Source organism: Rhamphochromis sp. 'chilingali', assembly GCF_963969265.1.
Source record: "Rhamphochromis sp. 'chilingali' genome assembly, chromosome: 14".
NCBI classification, from domain to species: domain Eukaryota; kingdom Metazoa; phylum Chordata; class Actinopteri; order Cichliformes; family Cichlidae; genus Rhamphochromis; species Rhamphochromis sp. 'chilingali'.
The window spans coordinates 23,246,317-23,259,963 of NC_137941.1; the positions used below are offsets into that span (position 1 = coordinate 23,246,317).

General features: G+C 43.2%; 2 protein-coding genes across 11 annotated transcripts in view; both read right to left on the minus strand.

Annotated features, from left to right (window-relative positions):
* The window catches only part of LOC308410136 (LIM domain only protein 7-like), a 51,566-nt gene that overhangs the window by 10,543 nt on the left and 27,376 nt on the right, over positions 1-13,647 (minus strand). For 5 of the 10 annotated variants that reach the window (XM_080903297.1, XM_080903288.1, XM_080903292.1 and 2 more), the window contains exons 10-22: positions 9,920-9,943; positions 9,145-9,259; positions 8,164-8,303; positions 7,017-7,698; positions 6,350-6,601; positions 5,876-5,990; positions 4,675-4,836; positions 3,696-3,880; positions 3,517-3,580; positions 2,196-2,252; positions 1,891-1,932; positions 1,092-1,120; positions 488-592 (exon numbers count right to left, since the gene is read on the minus strand). In XM_080903297.1, the coding sequence (XP_080759423.1) occupies positions 488-592; positions 1,092-1,120; positions 1,891-1,932; positions 2,196-2,252; positions 3,517-3,580; positions 3,696-3,880; positions 4,675-4,836; positions 5,876-5,990; positions 6,350-6,601; positions 7,017-7,698; positions 8,164-8,303; positions 9,145-9,259; positions 9,920-9,943 (1,972 nt within the window). The remainder of the gene's footprint in view (positions 1-487; positions 593-1,091; positions 1,121-1,890; positions 1,933-2,195; positions 2,253-3,516; positions 3,581-3,695; positions 3,881-4,674; positions 4,837-5,875; positions 5,991-6,349; positions 6,602-7,016; positions 7,699-8,163; positions 8,304-9,144; positions 9,260-9,919; positions 9,944-13,647) is intronic. The other 5 variants (XM_080903293.1, XM_080903290.1, XM_080903291.1 and 2 more) reach the window with 5 other exon arrangements.
* Positions 9,950-13,607, minus strand: LOC308410137 (LIM domain only protein 7-like). The gene is made up of 3 exons (XM_080903298.1): positions 12,887-13,607; positions 12,491-12,637; positions 9,950-12,005 (listed from the first exon to the last, which is right to left on the minus strand). Exons 1-3 carry the CDS (start codon positions 13,183-13,185, stop codon positions 11,210-11,212), a joined length of 1,242 nt encoding a protein of 413 aa, XP_080759424.1. The 5' UTR covers positions 13,186-13,607; the 3' UTR covers positions 9,950-11,209.

Below are 13,647 nucleotides of genomic sequence, written 5' to 3' on the forward strand. Positions count from 1 at the left end.
CCAAACCGCTCAGCCTCAGCTGTCCCTCTCACTTCTAATCCTGTCCCTCCTGGTCACTCTCAATGAGAATCTTATCATCAACTCCTCCTCCACCTCCTGCTGCACCTCATGCAGTAACCCATGCTTTACTGCTCTGTGTGAGGGAAATTTTCTTATTCGTTTCTCTTTTACACCTTTGGACGCCTACTAGGAGTAACCCTGCTTTCTCTTTTACGAAATTAGTGATTTCTTTGATATGTCAGGCTGGCTTCCAGACCAAAATGACTGGCTGTGAATCAGAAGTTAATGACAGTGATTTCTGCCTGTACATACTAGTCTTTTTTGATACATACTGAGGTGCAAAAACTCATCAATAAGGGTAAAGGGGAGGTTTTCAAATGTCATCTTTATGGGGGATCTAGGCTGTTGTAGTCTGAAGAAATAAACTGACAGTGTTGTGTGCTTGAACTCAACATTACTAAATATACAAGAGTACACCTTCACATACCTGTAGGAGGCGCTCTTGTTCCTTCTGCCACTTCTCTTGTCTTTTCCGCTCCTCTTCTGGGTCAAAAGACCAGCGACTGGAGGGAGTGATTACGGGAACCGGTATCTGAAGGCAAAAAAGGAAACCACACATAGCAAATTTACCTCGCAGTTGTACAAAACTATCGCTGAACTTTGTTGCTTTGAAGTCCGCCTGCTTGTGCCATATAGATGTGATGATACTTAAATAATAATCTCTTAAACACCCAGTACTTATCTGCTCTTGTTTCACAACATTTCTACATGCTCCTGAAGGTGAGATGAAACTGCAAATATGCACTTGCACTGCACCGTCTGTACTTTATTTATTGTATTTTCTTATCTGGTTTCAAAGCTACACTAAAAAAGGTTCCCTATAATCACTGTTGAGTCACTAAAATGCTAAAAGACTGAAAAAGATGTGTGAACCTGGCTCTAAAGTGAACTACAAATGCAGTCAATGTGAGAGGCTTAACAGCGGCTCTGGGCTTTGTAATTACTGCAGTATCTGCTTTCAAAGATGTTGTCATACTAGAAGAGCAAACATAAGAGACAAAAACCGGCCTTTATGCACTGACACTACTCACATCTGGCACTGCAGGCTCTGATCCTCCTCCTAGAACAAGAAAGACAATCATTCAGTCGATATCTCCAGGCAGGCACAGGCAGAGCAGTGAAACATAATGTAAAAATACACAAGCGAGCCCTCAAGACATGTAACACAACAGCGCCAAGTTGACGGGCTTATTTAAGTTTCAACTTGATCTTTTAGTCAGGTAGCAGTCAATCAAAGCAAATGACAATTGATGTTTTCAGAAAAAGCCCCCCAGCAGCAACGGTCAACATTCACCCACTAAGGCTTATTGATTCTCTCAATTCAAGCTCACCCACTTGTTAACATTTGGATTGGATGCAGGCCCAATAGTTCTGAATGGGAAAACCAATAAACTGATTGTGATGACAAAAAAGATCAAACCAGAAAAAAGAAACACAAAGAAACCAGCAGCATGCACACAAGCAGAGAGGGGTCTGTCTCAAAGGCCAACAGATGCTTCGAAATATGCATGCCAAGAGTGCTTTTAACTTGCAGCAAAGTGAAAAGTGTAACCATGTGTTAAGCCTGGACACATCCCAAAATACCACAAAGCACAGCAGGATTCAAAGGTTTGTGTTTGTGGTTGGTGTGCTGGAACCGTGTCTGAAATGCTGTCAAACTTAAGGGGAAATGCGTCATGTCACAGATTATTTTTATTTCATCTGCAGGAGGTCTTTGAGTAGAACCTCCTTAAAAATAACATCAATCTTTCTGGGTTTGAGCAGCATGTCAGGGTCCCGGGCTGTACCAAGTGAATGTGAGGAGGTCAATGCACACACAGCCCTGTTTACCACAGAGGTAGACCAGCGCACTGACACTGGACCCTGAGCCACCTGAAGGAGGGAGGGGGCACAGCATAAAGGTTAAGCTCTGGCACCAGACGAGAGAACATGAGACAACAGAGCCATCGAAAAATCAAAGTCACGAGGCTGCCATTGATACGAAAACATGCAAAAAGTCCTCGAATAATCTGAGGAATTCAGAGAGACAAAAGCATAGAGAATCCAGCCACCAGGTTACACAGAAAGCATAATAAATACGAAGAACTGTCCTACATCTCTTCGCTCAACCTTCCTTGTTTTTTTGTTTTTTTTACCTTGTTCAAAGAACTCTGACCTCCGCTTTAAGTTTTTCAAAGATATGGGTTCTGACTCTACATGAGAGATGGAAAACAGAATGCAACAAAAACATTAGAAATAAGTTAAACCTGACCTAACAGCACATACTGATCATGTCATTCTGATAAAGTCTATTACAACCAAAAAAGTTGGGACACTATGTAAAATGTAAATAAAGACAGAATGCATTCATAATGGAAAACATATCAAAATGTTTAAACTAAGAAAATTGACACTTTTAAAAAAGGCTCATTTTGAGTATGATGGAAGCAACACATCTTAAAAAGTCAGGACATGGCCATATAAATATTTGGGAACTGAGGAGACAGGTTGTTGGACTTCTCTAGCTGCTCAACAGTCCTGGGTCTTTTTGTTGTTGTGTTTTTCATTTTCATGATGCTCCAAATGTCTTCAGTGGTGAAAGGTCTGAACTGCAGGCCAGCTGAGGGCCGGACTCTTCTACTATAAAACCACACTGTTGTACTAGCTGCAAATATGTGGGTTAGCATCTTTTTTGTAGAATTATGCAAGGCTTTCCCTGAAAAATCCATTGTCTGACTCTTAAGCTGTTGCTCTAAAACCTGGATATACTTTTTGGCAGATGTACAAGCTACCAGTTCCATAAGCAATAATCCACTCCCACACCATCAGAACTGAGCGCTGATACCAAGCCACGTGGTCCTTCTTCTCTTTAAACTCAACGACACAGCATCCATGTTTTCCAACAGGAATTTCAAAGTTCGATTTGCCTGACCAGGGGAAAGTTTTCCACTTTGCATCAGTCCATTTTAAACAAACTTACATGAAATCGTTCCACAATTTGTAGACAGTTTTTCATCTTTACTGCCGAGAAGCTCTGCCTCTCTAAGATCCTCTTTCCATACCCTGTCAGGTCACTAATCTGTTGCTGTAAAATCGGGTTAGCTTAAAAATTTTCCTCAAGTTGTTTCTTTTGTACCACTTACATTTCCTCCTCCAAACTTCTGAGATGTGTTGTTATCATCAAATTTAAGATCTACTATCTTTTTTCTTAAAATGGGATATTTTCTCAGTTAAAACATTTGATATACTTCCTGTGTTGTACTGTGAATAAAATACGGTTTTATGAGACTAGCAACTCATTCCAGTGTGTTTTTTCACATTTTACACAGCATGTCAACTCTTTTGGAGCTGTACAAAGTAACGTGAAAAACAAGACAAAGTCAAACCAGCAACTCCTACTGATGTATTTTTGTATTCAGTCCAGAAATAATCAAGATCAATTTCATAACCTTTCTGACTGTGCGCTCTGCTCTTTACCTTTTTTCCTCATGGTCACCGGCTCCTCTCGGAAACCTCCATTAACTCCGTTTGAAGCCACTTCCTGCAGGGAGACATCGTGGGGTGCACACTCATTAAAAAGCCACCAGGCTGGGGAACAATACAGAAATAAAGGCTAATCAAGTCTGAGTCAGTCAAGGTGATTCTGAGTCACTTACGCTAACGGGATGAGCCGGGGTCTCTTTGAACGTCAGCGTTTCTGCTGGAGTGTTTGAAGTAAAATCCAGGCTGGAGCTGATTGTGCTTTTTTCTTGGGAACCTACAAGCATTGGATGATCCGTACTGGTCAGATTGATGGTCTTATGGCTTTTAAATGGCAGGGAAGGTTGAACTCTGTCCCAGTCTGCGCGCAGACAATGTAACAGCATAAAAATATGATGTGTTTGCACATAAACCATGTGTTTTGTGCGGGTTTTTTTGGTTTTTTTCTTGTTGCCAGGCTTCTATATATGTGAACATATACAACGTCTGCATAAAGAAAGCTATAAAGCAAGGGGATAAGCGCGCTGTTATGTTGTTATTATAGAGTGCAGCAGGGGGAGACAGAGTAACCCCCTTCCCCAGCCATGCAGCCCATTAAAGCCCCCATTAACCCAAACACCGTTTCTAATAGGCTCACAACCACTGGACACCTGTAATTAACTAATATTGTGAGTTAGTTAAAGTTAGCAATACTGTGTGAACTAATGTGACACTGATAGTCCAAAATAAAGTAAACCTGTAACAGTAACACTGAAAACACCACACACTTATAGGCCTGTAGATCTGAGCTGGGTTAGTTCTCTAGAAGGAAAAACACTGGGGTGGAATAGCGAGCAGAAAGAAGAAATAACTACATAAGGGGGGAAGAGGGAAGCAATTAAACAAAAAAAATCCCACAGAAATCAAAACAATAACAGTCTTTCTTCACCAGATGAGCAAAGATAACTCACAAGTCCTTCATCATTTAGCCTGTCATGAGCTCATTTATGGATGAATTCACAACAGGCTACAGACCAATTTAGAGTGTCAAAACTGTTTAGCAACCCAAGCAGCATAAGCAGTGCTCCCAGTCCAGGAATGCAGCCCTCAAAAACTTTTCACTTTCCTTCTCTGGCTGTCACGCAAGCAAAAACAGGCAGGGTTCAGACTACTCACTGTTCTGCCCATGACGCCTTATATCCATGACCAGACTGCCCTCCTGCAGAGCCTCATCCATGTGGGACTTCCACTCGGTGTAGCTCATGTCTGCCACCTTGTGCCCGTTCACCGTCAGCACCTTGTCTCCAGTCTGAAGCTGGCACATCTCAGCCGGGCTGCCTACAGTGGGCACAGGTCAGAGTCATAAGCTGAAATTTTACTTGATTCCACACTTGTTTTGACCATCATAATTCCCACTTGTGTTTCTTATATAAAACTGGGAATGTAATGTCACTAAAACTGACTTTTGGAAGACAAGATTTCATCCCACCTGTTTTATCCCCCTACAAAAAAAGCTCACAGTTAAACAATTCAATGTTATATGAGCATTATTCTTCCCAGTTAACATGTAACATGTAAATGTAGGTACACACTATCTATTTTGTCTAACAGATAAAAGCTACAGAGTCATACTTACTCTTCACGCCATATAAAACATGCCTGTATTTTCAGTAGAAGTCCTGGAGACACATTCCAGCTTCATGAAGATCATAATGTCAAATTTTAGTTAAAAGTGTTTTATGGAGTGTTTGAACTGCATTTTTTTAATAAACGTCTTACTTTATCAGCATGCCAGTGTCAGCATGCTAACACTGGCACATTTACAAGTGTAAGCGGTAATAAGAATAAAATGAAAGATCAAGCGCTACGCCATACAGAGTCTGCAGATACAGTGAAATAAGCTGTAAGCAGGTATGACAAGGCTATATTCGTGTATTGCTTTGGGCTGTTTGTATTACTTTACTAATTTATTTGGCATGCTGTGATGTGCAGGTGGGGAATCTCAGTAGAAGGAGAGGCTCAGACCCAGCAGATCTGACCCAGATAGAAGCTGCCCTACATACAGTGAGTCAGGCATCGCCACTGCAATGGACTCAAAAACCTGCTGACAACTAACCGACCGAGGCTGACAGATAACTGTAACAGAGCGGAGCGCTGGTTGTCAATATTACCACTGTACTGTATCTGTGAACAGATCAGTCAGTTCTAGTGAGAGTGAAAAACTTGCATTGTGTGTCTGATCTATTTTCTTCGGGGCCTATTTACTGCGAATGCTGTCAGTTTGGCTGACTTTCACACATTATGTTGGATGGTGGAAAAAAAACATATTACTTATGTAATACAAATCCTTAAAAAAAGTATTCCTGTGAAGTGCTACCTGGCTGGATAGATGTGACACAAGCTCCTGTTGAGTCCCAGGCTGCCTGGAAACCGAAATCTCTGCTGCTGTTGGGCTTCTGGTTCAGGCTGATCCGCATCTCACAGTAGTTCTCCTAGAAACCAGACGACATAGGTGAGTAGAGGTGAACTTGAAGAGTACAAATGTGGGCTGACTTCCATTTGCTCTGGAGATGCTTGTCAGGGTTGGCCTGCTTTGGCAGGGAAGCCTTCCATTAGTCATTTATGGCTGTTGAATAAATGCCAACCTGTTACTATACTTTAGCTACTACACTACTCCTAATGAGCTCATGCATTAAGTTTTACTGACTACTTACCACAAAGCTAAAGATACACTAATAATGCTGAAAATTTAAAAAATTCACTAAAAGAAACGTGTTCAGTTTTTTTCATTGTAACCAACAGAAAACAAAAAAAGCTTTACTGCTTTGTCAGCAGGAGGAGATTCGAGTACCTGGCTGGTTTCTTTGGCTGGAGCAGGAGGTTCACTCTTGACCTGTGGAGGTACAGGTGTGACGCTCTGAGCAGAGTTGACGCTATTCCCCGTAGTCGCCTCTTCCTCCTCCTCTTCACTGCTGTGTGCTGAGCTAGACTGAGCTTCGTCCTCAGAGGTCATGAACTGATGGTACCGACTCGGCACTGATGACTTCTTAGAAACATCGACGTTGCCATTGACGCGCTTGTGTGAGTCGTCTGTCTGTGCGGGCTGCATGTAGAGTGGCAAAGAACACAGCCGTTAAGGCTCAATTACAACAAAGTGTAAAATGAACTTTAACAGCAAAGGGCTGCTGATTAGAAAATGATAGAATTTACTCTAAAAAAGCTGGTAATTATGTTACCAGCTATTTTTTAAAACATGTGTTAAACAGTTTCCTGACGAGTAACTAGTAATGAATGTGGAATAGTCTGAAAATAGCAGCTCTGGTAGTGGAGTTAGCATAATAAAACCACCAGCTTCATCCATTATTCACACTGTAATCAGATATGACTCCTGGGCAATACTGATGTAGTGAAAACAAATTACCTGCCAAACATTTCTTACTTCCAAACAAACACATCCTTCCCTCTTGATGTTCTTGTGCTGTGCTGGTAGTTTACTTGTAAAACTATCTAGTACTCACGGTAAAGCCTCGGGGAAGAGATGTGATGCGTGAGGGCTGGCTCCCAAAGGGCCTTGGTGTGACAACTGAAGTTAGACGTGCGCTATCTGATCTCTGGTAGGTCTTGGGCAGGGAGGAAGAAACCCGAGACACCGCGGGAGGCTTGGGTTCCATTGAGCTGGGCTGTGCTTGTGTGTGCAAAGGACCAGAAGAGAGGGGCTTCACCTCAGTCTGTGTGCCAGACAATGCAGGGCTTGGCTCAGGCACCTTTGGTAGGGAGCTAGAAGAGGAGACAACAGTTGGGGCCTCCTGCTTCTTGGCTGTGCTGGCGCGCTCTGAGTCTGTACTCCTCTGCAAAGGTACAGCTTCTGGAGACGGGGAGCGGTTGAATGAGCTGTAGTTGTTTGGAGTGATGGTGTTCGTGATGGAGCTGCTTAGTGCGGGACTGTCCACGACTTCAAGTGAAGTGGGAGGGGAAGCAGCCCTGCCGGTAGCTGGGGAAGCGATGGGAGGTTCTTTGTCATTCACAGAGGGCTTGGGGGGTTCATAGGAAAATTGGGAAGTGTCAATTGTGTAGCTTCGGCTAGGAAGAGCTCGGGTACGTGGGGCAATGACGGGTTTTTCAAATACGTTGTCGTCGTCTTCGTCTAAAAAAGAGAGAGATCCAAGACGGCTGCCAACGCTGCTCTTTCTTTTACCTTCTCTGTGGAGCGAACAGACGAAGAGAAGGTGGGAGGACATGAGAGGCAAATAGGTACAAATTGGACTAGATGAATAAAGTTAACGATGAATGTGGGGGCATGGAGTGTTAACGAGGACAGCAGAAAGCGGAGCACGGGCAGAAATAAGAGGGCAAGAACGATGTGCACTTAAATAAAATGACCGGCACGTTCTAAGCCATGATTGAATAACACCTTCACAGTGAATCAGTGCACAATTACGGTCTCCTCATTCACTCTTGCCCAAATAATCACATAGTCTCTCTTAATTACAGACACTTTTTCATGTGGTTACCTTAGCAAATGGTTCCCCTCTGATGGTGAAAGGGTTTAAAAGAGGAATAAATGTAGTGAGTGTTCCTTTTTGAGGAAAACCAGAATCACCAGAAATTAAAAGCAGAAAAACAACTACAGCAGTAAGTCTGTTGGACCTGTGTGTTTTTCCTCACCTCTCCTCTTGCATCTCCTTGAAGGTCTTAGACCTTTTCTCACCGCCGTAAGTAATCTGCTCTATCTTCTCCCTTTCCTCCTTCTTCTTTACTATATCAGAGTTGACACTGCGACGTCGGCTCTTCCAGTCGCTCAGGGCCTGCAGTGCAAAGAAGAAGCCCTCATCACCTCATGCAACATATCTCAAAAAGTCAATTTATAAGTACTGCAGATAAAGCAGACTGATTGTGTGCGCAGAGCTAAGTGTACAACTGAGGACAGTGAAGTTGAGAAGGAGGGAGAAAAAGATGTGAAAAAAGAGAAAGGGCTCCATTTGAAGGTGTTCTATTTGTGTGCTTTAGGCTCCTCCCGGCTCACTTCCCCTGTGTATTGGGGGCTGTGTGACCCAAATGCTGCTTTAAGACTCCATTATTTTGCTATGACACCACACTAGCCCAGTCCTGTAGTGTATATGTGTATAACTTTTTATTACTATTAACTTTTTATTGCTAAGAATGAACATGCACAATGGATCAGCAGTGTTTAAATTTACTGCAGCACTGCCATTTGGAGCTTACTTTCCATTTTCACTGTAACTTGAGAGTTAATTTCAGAGTTAATCGACTAAGTCTTCCTTACATCATTCCTTCATTTCACATTATTTCTACTTTTTTCGTGCATGTAGTGATTCTTGCGACAATTTTTAATGATGCAGATCCATAGCCAGAGGGCAGTGCTGCTCTAGTTAACATCTGAACACCTACAATTTCAATCCAAACTGTTCTTTTTTCCACCCTGCAGCTATCCAACACACCAAAGCACCTGCTCCCCTGTTCGCCTAGTAGCACATATGGATCTCACAGATCTGTGTGACTCATCTTTCGCCTCATCTGCACTGCAACCAAACTTCTTTCTGCCCAAGCAGGCATGTCTTGAATCATATAGCAAGAAGAGTGGGCAGCTGACAGATATCCTCAAATATCAGTGCACATTGTACTCACATCCTGCCACTTATCCTCGCTCTGTTTAACCTTCTCACGATACTTCTGCAGCTCTTCGTAGCGAACCTGCCGGATGACCGCGGGGTCGACGTGCACATCACTTGTTGATTTACTCCTGCGGGGGGAAAAAAGCAGATCAAGCAGACTTTTTTTTTTTCAAAGATCAAAAGGCATCAGAAGTTTAGCTGACAGGTGGAAATCCACTCCAGATATGCATGCACAGTCCTGTGTATTTCCATCCTGTTAAATAAGCTGTAAATACAAACACATAACGAAGACACTGCAGTTCCACTGGGTACCTGCCATTAATATTTTTGGTATCTGCAGTAACTTGTTAGTATTCAAACCCAGCACACCAGCTGACCACCAAACCTTGAGGGTGATATAAGCTCAGGTTAGTAACAGTCTTTCCCATCATGCAAAAGTCTTTAAAGCCCCACCTTATGGAGAAATAACTTAAATAACTTCACCTACCTGTAAAGTTTTACATACAGTGTGTCATAACTCTCACTGGGACACACTGCAGTTTAGGCATGGACCCACTACTATTATATGTAAGCTGTGTCAAAAGAGCTTTGTGGAGCAAAGCCCACCTCCCCTCACCTCACCCTGAACTTGGCTCTGAGCCGTGAAACAGTCAATGTTGTGTGTCAGCGTTTAGCAGCTAGAGAGTGAGAACAGCAGCACAAAAAGCAGGAGGCAGCAGCGTGCGACCATAAGAGGGCAGAGCAAATGCAAACGTGCCACTTTTTTTGTTTTGTTTTTAGAAACTCACCCGTCTGTACCCTCTTGGCGCTCTCTAGGAAACCAGAAAAAAAAGCCACAGACAACAAAGTCACATTTATACCGACTGCAGTTTGACAGTGAGTCAGTGAGTGCTTTGGTCAAGAGCTTGAGACCAATTAGAAGCTATTACACACCAGCTCGTTCACAGCTAAGAGGGCTTCAAATGTATAGAGGGCCAGCTAGGACATGACTCTGCTTGTTTTTGTTGTTAATATCAAGAGGATTAAAGTTACACTAGGCTGAGGAAGCGTGTAGACGTGTACCTTTCCCTAAACAAGGCTGCTTTCTGCAGACCCCAAATCCATCCATCCAAATGGGCTTAATTCAGGTTAAACGGTTGCTGTGTGTGTGCTTTTGTGTGTCCGCTCATGTGCAAACAGTACAGTGAAGATTTGTGTTCAAGTTACTATGGGCATGAGTCACATCGTCTTTCAGAGCTGTGAGGAATTTCTATAGTGCTTCTTGTTGGCGCAACAGACACGACTATATTTAATTTGTTGGACTGGTGCAGTTAGAGTGTTGGGGATGTTATGTTTGGATACTTCTCAGCATTCAACCTTTCCACCCTTTCTGCTGCTCTCTGAGTTTCACGGACCTGTATAAAGTTCCTTGTGCTGAGTAAAAGCAACACTATGCTCAGGTCAGGTTGGACTTTAAATTCCCATATTGCACTTTTCTACTCTGCTTGAGCACTCGCGGGTTTAAAAAAAGAATCAGCACAGTTACTCACAAGTTGCTTTTTCCTTTTATTAAGCATGAATGTTTTAATTCCCATATGTAGGTAAACTGTCAGATAAGAAAAGATGAAAGGCAGATTTCTTTTCAGGGCTGTTTCGCAAATGATACACCAAATCATTATGGTTTTTAAAAAAATCAATGCATCACAACTCAAAATACACAATCTTGGTTGGTTTATTGTGCAGGTAATGTCTCAGTCTTTACACGCCATGAGTTTGAGAAGTAAAATTGACCACATCAAGCACTCAACTCTGAGGGAACAACAAACATTTAGAACAAGTTCTAAGCTGCTGTTGTGGTTAATTTCACCACATTTTCTTCACTCTTACTTTGAAATACCCATGTCTGATCAAGAAACAAGCATTTAACTGTGTAAAACTCGCCTCGCTGACTGTGAAGGACTTTAAATCAAATCTCAGCCAGAACAGAACAATTCAGTATCAAACAAAAATTACTGAAAGTCTGAAATGGCACAGAAACAACAAGACAAACATGCAGGAAAAAAGTCTACAGCCACTCTTACGTCAATCTTTTTTTTCCTTTACAGCTTCAGAGCAGCTAGCCTTTCCACCAAAAGCCTTTTCTTATGTCTTAACTGACTAGCTTCCCTGATTGCCTGCCACTTCTGCAGGTCCTCTTTGCTACAGGAAGAAGGCACTGAAGGGGTTTTCTGACTGGCTGATGAAGCGGAGCTCTGGCTCTGATCAGAACAGATTCTGAACTTTCGAATTAGCATGTCATCCGTTTCAGGACGGGTCTCCTTATCAACTTCATTCAGGTTCGGTATTGCTGCTTTATGAGTCAGGGGACATGGGGGGCAGAGGAGTCTGGACTTGAGGTCAGGAGGCAGTGCCCAAGGCTCTGGGATGGGCATCGGGGCATAGTTGTCAGGTGCTCCTGAGAGTGGTCGCTGTTGCTGTGCCTGCTGGGTTTTCTCCCTACGAAACACCACATCGTCCTGCTCAATGTCTGGGAACTCAGTTTCCTCGGCGCCTCCACGAACGGGTTTCTGGGTGACAATGTTGAGCTGCGGCTCAGAGGTGCAGCGGCGATGTCTGCAAGTCAGCAGAGTCTTCAGTTTAGCCAAGTTTGTGTTGGACTGGAAGGCAAGGGTTCGCCTGGCAAACATGTCATCATTCTCCAAGTCCGGGCAAATACTTTCATAATCAATGGGGTCCGGGGGCTCCCGGGGGTCTTGGCGCCCCAGGAGCATCCACTTCTCCCCTTTCACCAGTCTGGGACCTGAGGTGGGGTCCACAGGGGCAAACACCAGTGGGGGGGTCTCTAAGAGAGGGGACTTGGGATGCTGTGGAGGAGTGTGTGGTTGAACATGAGGACTGCAGAGTAGGCAGAAGGAGAGAAAAGGACAGAGGTGGTGAGTGCATGCGTGTGAACCGGATCAAAGAGCAAAAAAAGGAGGAAAAGATACAACAAGCAGCCACAGTGGTGACATTTGATTCAAACAGAAGTTGATCAAATGTGGATTTTACAGTCACACTGTTAGGAAATCAAACTGCAATGCTGCTTTCTACAAAAAAAAAAAAGGAAAAAAGAAAAAGGAAAAAGTGTAGGCTTGAATAGGCTGTAATATAAATAGATTAATATTGACACAGCCTATTTCCACTAAGGTCAAAGGAAGCAAACTACATTATAAAGCATGTTAGGGCTGCTCCCGTCGCCTGAGGATACATTTTATCATTAGTATTATTTTCCAGGAGCTCGTCAGAAACAGAGCCCCAACAGGAGTCAGTTATATTTTCTTATAAAAATCTGGATGCTTTAAAATATTCCAGCATCATCACAATCATGCAGCTGTATCGACCTTTTCCCCACAACAAGGGTGGTGTGAGCTGAAGCCTCGTGTGTGCGGGTATGAGAGGGAGATGGGCCAGAGGGAGAGGGGGCGGAGGAGAGCCAGGGGCTGATGTCACAGTCTGAGTCATCTGATGAAGAGCCTGACTTCTTATGGCTACAGCCGACGAAAGAAGAAAGGACAGAGGAAGACAAAAGGTGGATGAAATTAGAGAAGAAACAACGGTAGGAAAAGTTAAAGGAAATATAGGCTGGAATCTGGAAAACAGTGAACCACAGAATCACAGATTTCTAATCTGAAAGGTTAGATTGGCATGCAGTTATTTAAGGTCAGCAAAATCAAGCTATAGATAGGAAGAAAGAAAGGATTGTGTATATATGAGTATAAATGTATGCCCTCACACACCTGAAGCCTTGTATCTTCTTGTACCAGGGTCTCCTCTGAGAGCCCAGTTTGATCTTCTGAATGTGAATGTCTTCTTCTGGTGTCCAGAATTTGGGTAAGAACTTGTCATAAGATACACTACTTGTAGGCAGAGGTTTGATACCCATCTTACGGGCATAGAGATCATCTTGGACAGGGTCAGCATAGCCCACCTCATCATCCTCATCCTCAGAGTCGTCATATACCTCCCTGAACAAGCTGTCAGTGGACACGCCTCGGCGGTGGTCCACCCTCACTGAACCGTGCTGGGGGGGTTGCATTTCCCCTCTGCTGATGCTGCTGCTGCTCAAGAGAGACAGCCAACCACAAGTGTCAAAACCTTATTTTTTGGCACACAGGTCACACCAAAAAAAAAAAAAAAAAAAAAAAAAAAGGATATATATATTTGTCCATCACAACAACCGCAAATGAAATGACGCAAGGAATATCAAACCAATGCAAGCTCAACGTCAAGCTGGGAGGCAAAAATTGATTTGTGGACTTGTCCTGCCAACTCAAATCACTCCTCCAAGCTGAAAAGAAGCAAATGAGGGCATGCTAAATCTTTAAAAACGCAAAGCTCTTTGAACAAAAGCACCAAACTGAAGACTGCAAAATTGTTAGAGGCAGCACACTATGACAAAAAGCCACTGCTCATGGTTACAACTAACCATGCAAACTGAGGGTAAGAAAAGCATTCTTGTTTGCTTTTATCAAGCAGGCACATCAAAGTCACGCCGTTG

What these genes read in the sequence shown, in the direction of transcription:
- LOC308410137 (XM_080903298.1), bottom strand. Translation starts at nt 13,185, where the DNA reads ATGCAACCCCCCCAGCACGGTTCAGTGAGGGTGGACCACCGCCGAGGC. An exon ending in AAGAAGATACAAGGCTTCAG is followed by an intron (nt 12,638 to 12,886) that starts GTGTGTGAGGGC and finishes CGTCGGCTGTAG; the next exon opens with CCATAAGAAGTCAGGCTCTT. An exon ending in ACCCTTGTTGTGGGGAAAAG is followed by an intron (nt 12,006 to 12,490) that starts GTCGATACAGCT and finishes CCTACTCTGCAG; the next exon opens with TCCTCATGTTCAACCACACA.